Below are 14193 nucleotides of genomic sequence, written 5' to 3'. Positions count from 1 at the left end.
ATCCACCATTTTGAATTAGCGGCCGTCGCTGAATGATGACAATTGTAGTCATTTTGAGAAGAGGACATCCAGATCTCTCAATGAGCATTGGAATTTCTAAAAACTACACTTCCCAACGGCTTCTAGCTGCCTTCAAGCAAATGACTAGTGTATGAATTTTATTTTATTTCATCTATTACTCAGGATTATATACCACAAAACTGAACGTTATTGGCATATATTGGAGCGCAGTTAGTTTGTCTCCCCTATTGTGAACATTTAGCAACCATCCGATTTGAAATCAGTTTAAAAATGGCGGAGCTGTCTCAAGAATAAAAAACCTACTGGACATACAGTAGATTTCATTCTCTGTTCTTCATGCACGCCTGGTGATACTAAATCCAAATTGAACTCTGCCATTGGAAAGAGTAGATTTGGCCCGATCCACAGTGTGCAAGTTGGCTATAATAAGGTCATTTATACGCCTCATATTCTATATTCTATAATAATATTTCAAATGGCATGGGTCTGGATGGCAGAATTCAGTACTGTATTTACAAAACCTTCTGTTTAATCATCTTCCCTTTATTCATTTCCTTAGATTTCTTTTACACGTGATCTCAAGAAGGTACTGAACGAGCTCAGTGGCAGTTTCTTATGTCTGGTAATTTTTTGCATGGTGTTATTCACTGTCAAAGATACAAAGAAAAATCATAATTCATATTCCCCTTAAAGTCTTAAAGTCTCTCTCTCTCTCGCGCGACACTTCAACTCTCCTTGTCGTGTGGCCATCGCGTCACCATAGCAACGTCTGCCGCTCGTCCTCTGACCCAACCAGACGTTGCTACGGCCCGGCTATCTCATACCAAATGTTTACGCTCCTCTGACTGTGTGAGTGACCTTGCCGTTCTCTCTCTCTCTCTCTCTCTCTCTCTCTCTCTCTCTCTCTCTCTCTCTCTCTCTCTCTCTCTCTCTCTCTCTCTCTCTCTCTCTCTCTCTCTCTCTCTCTCTCTCTCTCTCTCTCTCTCTCTCTCTCTCTCTCTCTCTCTCTCTCTCTCTCTCTCTCTCTCTCTCTCCGGCTTCTCTATCTCTCCCACTCTCTGTCTGTCTGTCCCTTACAGTCTCAAAGTTCAACACACACACAGGATCCGCCAAACTAAATATTTACATATACATTTACATTACATACCTGTTGTTATAACCGAATGAAAACCAATGATTTCCTTCAACCATCACAAAAAATGTGCTGTTCACTCCGAAGCTGTTTAGTTTCCTGAGCACACATAGGCACTTCTTAACCTGTTAAGCTGTAGCCCTATTTCGCCTAAAGGTACATGCCTAAGTAAATGGAAGATTGCTCCACTTCTGCAAGGTCAATTAGCATGTTCTTGGTATCTAGGAACATCTAGGGACCTGGGGGGTATGTATTTCCAGTGTCAGAAATATTTACTAGGCTGTTACTAGGCTTCAGTAAATTGTAATGAAGGAAAGGAGAATATAAATTATGATTTATTTTTGCATCTGTGCCGGTGAATAACACCATGTTATAATTGTGCCGTAACCGAGGTCGCTCACTGAGCTCATTCACCACCTTATTGAGATCAAGTGTAAAAAAAATCGAAGCAAATTAATAAAGGGAAAATGATTAAACAGAAGGATTTGTAGATACAGTAATAAATGATAATCGATTTTAATTATGAATTCATATTTGACCTTGAACTTGACCTTGACCTTATTATGGCCAAATCATACATCTATAGATAGGGAAAATGCTCCTCTTTCCAATGGCAGAGTTGAATCTGGATTTAGTAATTTCCTTGCGGTTTTACGATAATTTGAATTTTTTCGATAAATTCGTATTTTCCGATAAATCGTATAAAACATCGGTAAAAATGAAAATATACACGTTGACTACTATTTTTGATAGGGTTATGGTCTTTACTCTTGGCTACAAAAAATAAAATAAAAAAAACATTAACCTCTTAACATCCAAGGGCCCACATGTGGACGATTCGCGATGCCACTTTGCCGACCTCTAGTGGGCCGATATGTGAGGTGTGCCCCAAAGTACGCAAAAGTACACATTACCCCCCCCCCCCCCCCCCGGCTCCCGGGGCTCTAGCTCCGTCAATCGTGTGGCGATCCCGAAGATCTTTGCACAGGGTTGTAGCCAATGAGTGTGGCTTTCCGATGATACCCTTGATATGAGAATTGGGGATGTAATACGGTCTCTATTGATCGATTTATGATAAAGAAAAGCAGGGTCCTCCTATAGGGGCACCTTAATGATCTGTGTTCTCAGATAAACTCAGCCTATTATCTAAGTACCAGATATTTTAAAAACAGTTTACAGTTACTAGTTGGCCACTGATCATCACTGGCTGTGTTATATAATCATGTTTGTTGCAGATGGCCAGTTCCTTGGTCTTGGTTTTGGCACCATGCTTGAAAGGCCTTGACATGTTTCAGGTGTCCCCTGCACCCCCCTTCAGCAGGGAGAACAACAAAGGCCACAAAAATCGACAAATAAAACCTGCATTATCTGTGCTCCTGACCCCTATTAGTCGATTAGTCCACTAATCAGTCGAAAGGAGCCGTAGTCGACTGCCAACCTCTTAGTCGAATACAAAAAAAATTATAATATTATAAAAAAATATATATATATTTAATTTTTTTTATCATTCTTTCCAAACGAAAAGAGGCCTAGAAGCGTGGCTAACGCTAATTGCATGCATACCAGAGGCTAACTGCCTAAGAAAACAGGCACAGAGGCACTGAAAGAGGATTTCACCCATCTAATGAACACACTAGACTAGACAAATATCAAGATGTATCCATCAGTGGACCAATTGCATGCTTTTGCAGAGGACAAGAAGCCTTCAGTCGACTCCTTCAGACATTAAGCACCCCCACAGCCCAAATGGAATGAAAAAAAATATATATATATATATATTTTTTTTTAATGGTCGACTAATAGTCGACTAACGTCAAATTTTGGCCAATCATAGTCGACTATCCAAATCCTTAGTTGGGGACAGCCCTTTTTTACAACCATAAACCATAGTGTATATGGTTTTTCAACTTTTGTCAAGTGCAAATGGGTGACCAGGTCAAAATTGTTCAGTCGCAGGACAGCAGCACTGCTTTTGCGGATACAATGCGGGACACATAGGTGACACGGAGCTGCACGAGAGAGCAGTTCAGCACATTGGACAGCGTGACAAATGCACCCATTTCATTGGCTGTCACTCTGTTACACCTATACACAGCTGGCCCCGCAGGGGTAGAGGTGCGTGTTTCTTCTGACTCGAGTGACACTGACACACTTAATTGGAGCGAGGCATTAAATGAACAACATTTAAAAAAAAATTAAATAATAATTATTATAATTTTTATTGTTTTTACCATGATCTTTGAAATGTGGGACATTGTTCTGTTGCAGCGGGACGCGGGACAAACGTCCCATTATCGGGACTGTCCCGCGTTACCCTACAATAGAGTCATCCTGGCACTAGCTCCGGGATCCGCTCAGCTCTCTCTCCACAGCAGCCGCTGCTAGTTTGGCCACTAAAGTACAAGATGAACTAACATAATTATCTACAAATGGATCTCCAAACGCACACTAGTCTCACATTGCTTATCTCCACACTGCTTTTTAGCGCTGTGCGTTTGGATAGCTTTTGCCTTCTGGAGACAAATGTCCCTCCCTCTCAAAGGGTTTTGTCAACGTGCGTATGTCGGGAGCGAGAGGGGGAGAGAGAGAGAGAGAGAGAGAGAGAGAGAGAGAGGAGTGGGTGGTGATGGGCATCGTAAACCCTGTTTCACAATCTCTGTCTCTCTCTGTTATCAGAAGCAGGCACAAGTTACTGTTTTTGAATATTGTCATAGCCTATGCCTGTGTGTTTTCTAAATCATCTAAATGATCATTTCATTTTAAATATTTGTAATATTTTGTCTAGAATTCATTTTCATTGAAGCTGTGTTTGGGCTCATTCTTCTTCGCTCCTAAGGACCAGGAGTGGAATTACATTTTTGAAAATAGTGTGACTCATTTATCTGTTTTTAAATATGCAACAAACTAAATTACAGTGTGTGTTAGTAGTTTTAATAGTTTAAGTTCTGATGTGTTGCAAAACATGTATTATTATTATTATTATTATTATTATAAATTTGGGGTGCTGGGGGGGGGGGGGGGGGTTAAGAATACAGCCTCGCGGCCGGAACACGACCTGTGAGACCCTCTGGGCCTATCTGGATGTGTTTGACGAAGCATGAAATAACTATCTACGAAAGCAGTGCAGGATGCATCTCCTTTGTACATTGGGTGCTTATAACTTTTCTCAGATTCAGTCCTATAATTGCACACAATTTGCATTTTTTTTCTTTTTTTTTGCCTTACTGAAGCCTGTCTAACATAGCTGTCTTATCTGTGTAATTACTTTACACACATAATGATTTCTATCTCTTGTTCTTTTTCATTTCTATCAAATCTCCTCTTTTTATTCACTGCCTTCACCTCAGGTGAAAATTAAGTCCGTATTGAGTTGCAGAGCATCCAAGGTTTGGGACAATGATATTTTGTCATGGGCTGCATGATTGCCGAGTGCTCAACCGGGATTTTAAATCGTCTTTTAGAGAAGGAAGGCGGTAGATATTTTATGAATGCAGACCCTTTTACGACACAATAGATCCATGCGATTGTCAGGAGACACCAACAGGAGTTAGTGTCGGTAGGCCTCCTTGATGTTTATCACACCTCAAAATGTCAGGTGCCAATCACTCTCATATCTACGTGCTTCTATAAATACTTGAAGCTTCTCTGAGAAATACAGAAGAGAATGAAAGGATGAGAGAGTGAATACAATAGAGAGAGGAAGAGAGAGAGAGATAGAGAGAGAGGAGTGATTTAATAGAGAAGAAAGCCGATCAGATGAGAGAGGCTTTTCAATAACAGCGACCTATATCCTGCTGTGAGAACTGATCCCACCAGGCTTGCTCTACTGACTGGACATTACTCTTTTAAACTGACCAGAATATGTCCAGCCCATGGAACCATGCAACGTGTTGGTTTTCAAGCTGACCTGTATAGCATTAATAAATGGTTACATAATGGGGCTGAAGGAGGACACAACAACCGAAAGGCCACAATATTCCTGAAAAGAGTTTGAAGAAAAAAATTAAACGCGTGTGCTTTCTGTCTCACGGCGCGCTACTTGACCAGTGCAACCAGTTCACAAATTGCCCTTTGGTTCACACGGCAACAAAGTGGCCGCAATTGTCCTCCGCAATCTCCTCTCATTCATTACAACGGGTCACATTGGGGTAGCTAGCCCCAAAATGCTAATTCACATCCAATTTCATGGATCTGAAAGCACTCAAAGTAGCCTGAACCCTGCCGTGGCTAGGCGAGTGGAGGTGCAGAGGCGCGATAGGCTTGATAAGATGAACCAACGGGCTGCAGAACAGCTTGGTTTGTCAGGCATTGCTGGCTTTTAGTGCATCTAGCTCATTTATGCTCCCGCCGTACTCTGAAGGAATATTGATTAGGGGAGGCTCGCTCTCGATGCCCGTTGAGCAACTCTAATATCGTCTCACATGTGAAGCCCGGCGTCCTTCTGTGTACTGTTCACAGGCAAACACTAAAGAACATTAGGTTGAACATCAGTCTCCAGAATCTTTTTCCCATTAAGAGAAATGGTCTCGGTGGCCAGAAATAATCAAAGCCAATCATTTTCAATAGAGTCGTCCAATAGTCTGGCAGACTGTAAATCACTGAGCTCTGTAATTTCCCATTTAAGCAGCTTCCTGAAGCAGAACTAATCACACAGAAGACATTAGAGAAACAGGGACGTGCATAGGGCTAGGAAGGACCAGGTGCCCAGTCCACAGGAATAGGGACGTGCATAAAACTAGGAAGGACCAGGTGCCCAGTCCACAGGAATAGGGACGTGCATAAAACTAGGAAAGACCAGGGCCCTCATTCATCAACGTGGCGTAGAAAATGTTCTATTTCCACACGTAAGCACAGAATGTAGAATCAGTGCACGCACAGAAAAAACGGGATTCACCACACGTGCGTACGCAGGTTCTACGCACACCTGTCATGATGAATCTCACCTTGGCCCTGCGCCGAGGCTCGTGCACACTTTCACGTATTTGCATACCAAAACCGCCCCGATTAACCATATACGGTAATGGACACCCCCATGAAATGTGGAAGAATGGACTAAACCGAGGGTGTTGTACACTGTCGGATATTATATCTATTAACTTCCTAAAAGACCATTGCTGCCTGGACACCGCAAACACTAATAAAGACCATTAACCACTGTTTTGCCGTTGCCCATTAGTGTCATTAATGCATGCTGGAATAAGAATGCCTTTCTTAATTTATTTTTAATATTAATAATTATTATAATACAATAAAAGACAGCTCTGTCTTTTAATACACATATATTGTACAGTAACGTCAAATAAATACTACAGTCCCCGCTGAAATAAAGGTTCTGCACGCACATACCAGCAGTGATCTACAGCATAAAAGATAGCCACTTTATAATACTATTCTGAGTAGATAATTCATCTGTATCGCAACAGAGTCACGGATCTGGCCGGGGCAGGTAGCATTATGTCGGGAAAATCCTTATGAAATAAACAAAAGTGAATTAAAGAATTTAAAAACAAAGTTTAGCATATTAAATCTTTTATAAGCTTTCTGAGTAGATAATTCATCTGTATCGCAGCAGAGTCACGGATCTGGTCGGGGCAGGTAGCATTATGTCGGGAAAATCTTTATGAAATAAACAAAAGTTAATTAAGGAATTTAAAAACGAAGTTTAGCATATTAAATCGTTTTATAAGCTTATAGCTTTTTTCGTGCTGATTTCAGAAGGGTCCAGCTGCAGAGCCGGAGAGCAACTCTCAGGGCCAAGATAGCACTTATACTATTTTGAGAGAGACAGCAGAGAGACAGACAGCAGAGAGACAGACAGACAGACAGACAGACAGTGTTCCACAGTGTGTGTGTGTGTGTGTGTGTGTGTGTGTGTGTGTGTGTGTGTGTGTGTGTGTGTGTGTGTGTGTGTGTGTGTGTGTGTGTGTGTGTGTGTGTGTGTGTGTGCGTGCGTGCGTGCGTGTGTGTGACTACTAGTCTAATAGTAGAGACTCAGCCCCCCCCCCCCCCCCCCCCTCTGGACCACCTCCTAGTAGAGACTTCTCTAGGAAGAAGACGAAGATGAGGATTAAGGCGAGACACTGCAGGTGAATAGGCAAATATACTTTTTTTGTTGATTTTGAGATTTTGTTATATTTTGCTTCCTAAACATGTCTTCTATGAAACTAGTGACAATAAAACGTCAATAACACACATTTAGTTGTTCATTTTACTTCATTTTGCCTTATTGCATCCATAAATGTCCACATATTTAATGGGGAAGTGCCTCATTTGCATATATAAACATACATTTCAGAAAACTTGTCTCTACTAGGAGGTGGTCCAGAGGGGGGGGGGGGGGGTCTCTACTGGGAGGTGGTCCAGAGGGGGGGGGGGGTCTCTACTAGGAGACTAGTGGTCACACACACACACTGTGGAACAGTGTCTATCTGTCTGTCTGTCTGTCTGTCTCTCTGCTGTCTGTCTCTCCGGCTCTGCAGCTGGACCTTCTCAAATAAGCACGGAAAAGCTTTTAAGCTCATAGCTCCAATTTGGGTCCCAAATTGAGGTACAAATGAAGGAGGTGTCTCGGGTAGTGGACTCTAGTTAATATTATGTTCTCTCTGCAATTAGACTGCCCCTCATTCATCCCTATCTGATGCTATCTCTGAAAACAGTTCCTGCGAGCGCAGTCAGTGCACCCCATAACGCTATATATATAAACCTGCATTCATTCGGAGAGAAAGACCTATTCCACATGCTATTTAGGGTTTGACAATAATTACACTAATATCGCTATTTCACAATGAACTATAATGAATTACGGGAGTCATACAGAACACGCGCCAGTGTCTTTATTTCCGCGTTGGAACGAATGCATGTACTGAGGAGCGCTTGTGCGTAGTAACGATATTCTACCACTGGGCGTCAGCTAAGTGTGCTCAGAGCTGTGCGTACACATAAGCACAAAGTCAAGTTCAAGTTGAAATTGATGAATCCCACTCTTTGCTTAGAAATGGTCGTACGCACAGGTTAAGCACATATCTGTGCGTAAGACACGTTGATGAATGAGGGCCCAGGTGCCCAGTCCACAGGAATAGGGACGTGCATAGAACTAGGAAGGACCAGGTGCCCAGTCCACAGGAATAGGGACGTGCATAGAACTAGGAAGGACCAGGTGCCCAGTCCACAGAAAGACCCACCCCCAAACACATGTACTTACAGTATCATAATGGTGTTGACAATGTACAGTACATTACTGTAAGTGGAAGCAAATGAGAAGATCTGTAAATGTGACAACACCATCCCTCTTACGTGCCATTAGTACCACTATGTGTGTGGGTACTGTGTTATTTATTGAAAGGAAATTAAAATCTATAAAATTGTCATCGCCGTAGTCACTGTCGTCACTGTTGTGGTTGTTGCTGCGGTTGTGGTTGTTGTGGTATGTCATTGTTGTGGTATGTCGTTGTGGTATGTCGTTGTGGTATGTCGTTGTTGTGGTATGTCGTTGTTGTGGTATGTCGTTGTTGTGGTATGTCATTGTTCTTTTTATATGAATGGTCATATAGTTTCTAGTAGGAAGAAGGTTTAGGCAAAATTAAGTTAGATGAGGAAATATGGCGGGATCACACTCCACAGCCCCACTTACCTCTGTTCATCCCACAGAGATTTAAAGGGACCTCAGACACTCGTTACCAAACACAAATTCATATGGGTCTTTAAATGCGGTTAAAACGTGTTTTATTTATTTTTATATATCAATGCAACCAAAAGGGCACTTCCTTTTAAGTGTTTCTGAAGGGACCCTATTTGCATGTGTTCCTGTAGAGAAAATATATAATTAGATTGTTTCCTGCAGATTATTCATAAATTTAGCAAAAGGCCCCTGAAGCATGGTGCGTCTGGTTTGGGGAGATGTTAATGTCCTCCCCAACAAATGGATTTGTGAAAATCACACAGGAGCTCCCCAGTGGAATATTTGCGGAAAAACACAAGAGCTTTCAATCACATTAATATAATCATCTGTTGTCCAGGTGGAAGCTATGTTCCATTACCCTCCAAAGGCTACAAAGATCACATATTTATCATACGGAAAAGCATCCCGCTGCTTCGTACATTACCCCCCCCCCTCTTTTACCCCCCCCCCCCCCCCCCCTTTTCTGTATTCAAAAACCTCCCTCCTGATTATGACATTAAATGGCAGTGGTGTATTCGGTGTATTTGGCCACGGTGAGAGCCACAGCAGGTGAGGACAAGGCTCTGTGTTTGCGGAATTGCCGGCCATATTTTCTCCTCGCCCAGCAGGTTGTCAACAAGTAATCGGCCTCCATACAAATGATGTTTCAATCCCCAGAGTTATTTAATTGTTGCCGGGCCGTGTGCAATAGACGAAACACAGAAAGTGATAACAATACATTGTTCCAATTAAATCCACTCATCTGTGACTTATACTTGAAGAATTACTTTCTGTTCCAGCCAGAGGTGCTTAGGGTTGTTACAGTACCATTACCGCTTTCACGTGGACAGAGAATGATTGTTTTGTGAAGCTGTGCAAAGATGCTGAATCATTTTGCTTTCTAAATCAGATACAGCTTGCGTTCCGTACAGATCAGATATGGAATGACTGAGTGCCCATAGATATCACTTCTAGGAATATACATTTTTTTCTCTCTTCAGTTTATGGACAAATAAAGAAGTCCTGTATTGTTATGACTTCATGATTCTGAAGCATGATTTCTTGATTATGATGGTTTTGCTCTTTTGCTTTTGTGTTTGTGTGGCGAACAGACTTGGATAACTTCAAGACGCAGAGGAGGAGTCCAGTGAGGGTCCGCGAGGGTCAAGGAGTGGTGTTACTTTGTGGCCCACCTCCCCACTCTGGAGGTAAGACAGCCTCTGGCCAACCTCCCCACTCTGGAGGTACGACAGCCTCTGGCCCACCTCCCCACTCTGGAGGTAAGACAGCCTCTGGCCCACCTCCCCACTCTGGAGGTAAGACAGCCTCTGGCCCACCTCCCCACTCTGGAGGTAAGACAGCCTCTGGCCAACCTCCCCACTCTGGAGGTAAGACAGCCTCTGGCCAACCTCCCCACTCTGGAGGTAAGACAGCCTCTGGCCAACCTCCCCACTCTGGAGGTAAGACAGCCTCTGGCCCACCTCCCCACTCTGGAGGTAAGACAGCCTCTGGCCAACCTCCCCACTCTGGAGGTAAGACAGCCTCTGGCCAACCTCCCCACTCTGGAGGTACGACAGCCTCTGGCCCACCTCCCCACTCTGGAGGTAAGACAGCCTCTGGCCCACCTCCCCACTCTGGAGGTAAGACAGCCTCTGGCCCACCTCCCCACTCTGGAGGTAAGACAGCCTCTGGCCCACCTCCCCACTCTGGAGGTAAGACAGCCTCTGGCCCACCTCCCCACTCTGGAGGTAAGACAGCCTCTGGCCAACCTCCCCACTCTGGAGGTAAGACAGCCTCTGGCCCACCTCCCCACTCTGGAGGTAAGACAGCCTCTGGCCCACCTCCCCACTCTGGAGGTAAGACAGCCTCTGGCCCACCTCCCCACTCTGGAGGTAAGACAGCCTCTGGCCAACCTCCCCACTCTGGAGGTAAGACAGCCTCTGGCCCACCTCCCCACTCTGGAGGTAAGACAGCCTCTGGCCAACCTCCCCACTCTGGAGGTAAGACAGCCTCTGGCCCACCTCCCCACTCTGGAGGTAAGACAGCCTCTGGCCCACCTCCCCACTCTGGAGGTAAGACAGCCTCTGGCCAACCTCCCCACTCTGGAGGTAAGACAGCCTCTGGCCCACCTCCCCACTCTGGAGGTAAGACAGCCTCTGGCCAACCTCCCCACTCTGGAGGTAAGACAGCCTCTGGCCAACCTCCCCACTCTGGAGGTAAGACAGCCTCTGGCCCCCCACTCTGGAGGTAAGACAGCCTCTGGCCCACCTCCCCACTCTGGAGGTAAGACAGCCTCTGGCCCCCCACTCTGGAGGTAAGACAGCCTCTGGCCCACCTCCCCACTCTGGAAGTAAGACAGCCTCTTTATTTCAACCAGCGCAACAGTCATTAACAGTCCTCAAGAATGTTGACCTATCTCAAACCCTGCCCTCTTTTCTTGTCAATTACAAGGGAAGCAACAGTTGTGATTGGAGGATCAAGAAAAGTGGGTGTGGTTTGAGGTCAATTAGGAATGCACTGATACAGATACTGTTACTGTTACTGATACTGATACTGATACTGTTACTGTTATTGTTACTGATGCTGTTACTAATACTGATACTAACACTGATACTGTTACTGATTAAGATTAAAACTGGACTTTGAAGAAGTAAAACACCCCCACTGTGTCAACTGTGTTTTGGAGAAATACAATTGTGATCCTCAAGTGCATCAATGTTCTCTTACACCCTCAACGAAGGGAAGAACAGCGGGTGCTCTATCCTAAAGTCAGGGATGTCTGGAGAGATGTGTGGTCCGAGTGCTCTATCCTAAAGTCAGGGATGTCTGGAGAGATGTGTGGTCCTGGGGCGTCCGTCTGCTCCCCTCATCCGCCCTGTTTACCCCGTCCGAGTGTTTGTAAAATCTCTCAGGCCACTTGTTTGTGTTGTTAGGGCTCAGCCAGGATGACTCATCTCACTTTGGGACGCTCTTGGAGCCTGTCAGTCTGATTCTCAATGTTGGGGGGGGGGGGGGGGGTATGACTTCTTAGATTAGATTAGATTATTTAATGACCACCCAGCCAGGCTGGTGGAATTAGTTTTCAGGGCAGTTACAGTATTGTTCCAACATAGAACATATAACATCACTTACAATACATACATACTACATGCAGTTAAATACATAAATACATAATTACAAAGACCACAATATCACAGTTTATGTCCATGTCCATAGCAACAGAGGTAGGGGGGGGGGTTGCTACAGGGAGTTCAGTGTCCGTATGGCAATGGGGAAGAAGCTGTTTTTAAAGCGGGTTGTTTTTTAGCATGCAGATGGGAGGTGGAGAGAGAGGCCGTAGCCGTGTCTGTGTAATAGAGCTCCTATATTTTTTAGTTTGCTTTCAAACAGACACCTCTGGTTTTTTTTCTTTTTTTTATGGAAATGTATGGTTGAAACATGCAAACGTTCAAACACACACACACTAATAAGCATTGGAGGCTTTTAACCAGGGCCGGACTGGGGAAATCATTCAGGCCGGGAAATATAGTGCGAAATATAGCCCCAGTCAGGCCACTTTTTAAGCAGGGGGTCCCCCACCAGGATTTTTTTTGTTACAAAGACTTCATTTCCTGCATTCTGGTGCAGGATTTATTTTATTTGTACCCTTTACATGCCAGTGTTTGTGATGGCATCACAAACTATTGTTAAAAAACAGGCTAGCATTATGTTGATTAGCAACAACACTGATTTTGATGGATTTTCTGTTTTTTTGTAATGTCAGATTGAAAAAAATACTCACTCTTACCATAAGGGACTCTTAAAAAACGCCATAAAAATATTACTATATGTTAAAAAAAATAATAATAATATAAATAATTTTTTTTTTTTTTTTTTTTTAAATCTTTTTTTAAAACAATTTTGGAAATCATCTGGCGACCCCCACTTTGGCAACCACTGCACTAGTAGACACCAGAGGGAGCTCCACAAACCATGTTAAACCCAGCTAGACAGTACTGCTACATCTATACATTTATGACATACCAGATTTACAAATACAGTACTGTTTTTGTAGAGTGATTATGGTTTATATACATTGAGGTTCTGGGGTCACGTGGAGTGTGTTATACAAAATACCCCCTTCCACCCCACCTACCAATCTCCTACCTACCAACCTACTCCAATGTACAGTTTCTTCGTCAAATGTCTATACTCTCTTTTTTATACTCTTCTTGTATCACAAACAGTACTGTATTTGTAAATCTGGTATGTCATAAATGTATAGATGTAGCAGTACTGTCTATCTGTATGTCATGTATATGTCATATATGTTATGATGCATTGAAAATGGGGGACCCTGATGTAAACAAGACGAAAGTTTTTCTCTGGTCTGCATCCCCTTAACAATTGTGTGTATTGAGCCATACTGTATTGTACCCACTCTGCAATCTGGTAATAAAATGTTCAATCAATCAATCAAATAACAACCGGTAACTTCACTGTGCTTCTTAAACAAGATGTAGCAGTACTGTCTATCTGTATGTCATGTATGTTATATGTTATGATGCATTGAAAATGGGGGACCCTGATATAAACTAGACGAAAGTCTTTCTCTGGTCTGCATCCCCTTAACAATTGTTTGTATTGAGCTGTACTGTGTAACGATTGGGGGTGCTAATGAAGATGAGAATACAGTTTGCAGACAAGGGAGAAAGGAGACGGTGGTTGCTCTTCTCAACGGTGTTCTTTTAATATCAGAACTCAGGAGCAAGGCAGGGATATATACAATACAAAACAAAAGGCACAGCGGCACTGGCGCTAACTACAAACACGGACTGAGATATGAAAACAAAGATGACAAAACAGAATACTAATATAACTTACTGAGACTCAATAGAACAGCAGGGCAAGGCAGACGACAGCAAAGTACAAACAGGAACGGGAACACAGAGGTATGACGCCACACAGGAAGTGGGAACAGGACACTCTAATATACCCAGACTAATTACAATGATTACTAATGATAAACAGCTGGGGGAAGAAGGCACTAGAACTAATACAATACAACAATACTGGAACAAGGACTAGGCTAAATACAAAAAACACAGAATAAGAATGCCAACACAGAAAACACCTAAACAGACAACACTTGTAACATAGACACTAATTGCCACAGTAGAATGTTATTAATGTGACCAAGCAAGATCAATGTAGACTGCATCGTCTGCAGGTGACCGCTACATGGCGGTATGACACAACTGTCAACTCCTTGCCTGGGGCATTCTCTCTCCCAGACATGAGCTGGTCTGGGAGCGTAACAGTACTTTATTGTACCCATTCTGCAATCTGTTAATACAATTTTCAATCAATCAATCAATCAATCAAATAACAACCGGTAACTTCA

General features: G+C 43.4%; 1 protein-coding gene across 1 annotated transcript in view; it reads left to right on the top strand.

Annotated features, from left to right (window-relative positions):
• The window catches only part of LOC311244596 (contactin-4-like), a gene marked incomplete at both ends in the record, with an annotated part of 367297 nt that overhangs the window by 147664 nt on the left and 205440 nt on the right, over positions 1-14193 (top strand). Inside the window, one exon of the mRNA XM_084334191.1 lies at positions 9923-10018. Coding sequence (XP_084190317.1) covers positions 9923-10018 — 96 coding nt within the window. The remainder of the gene's footprint in view (positions 1-9922; positions 10019-14193) is intronic.

Source organism: Notolepis coatsorum (assembly GCF_963971535.1).
Source record: "Notolepis coatsorum genome assembly, chromosome: 17".
NCBI classification, from domain to species: Eukaryota; Metazoa; Chordata; class Actinopteri; order Aulopiformes; family Paralepididae; genus Notolepis; species Notolepis coatsorum.
The sequence above is the reverse complement of the archived record's forward strand: the minus strand, read 5'-3'. Positions and strand labels throughout refer to the sequence as shown.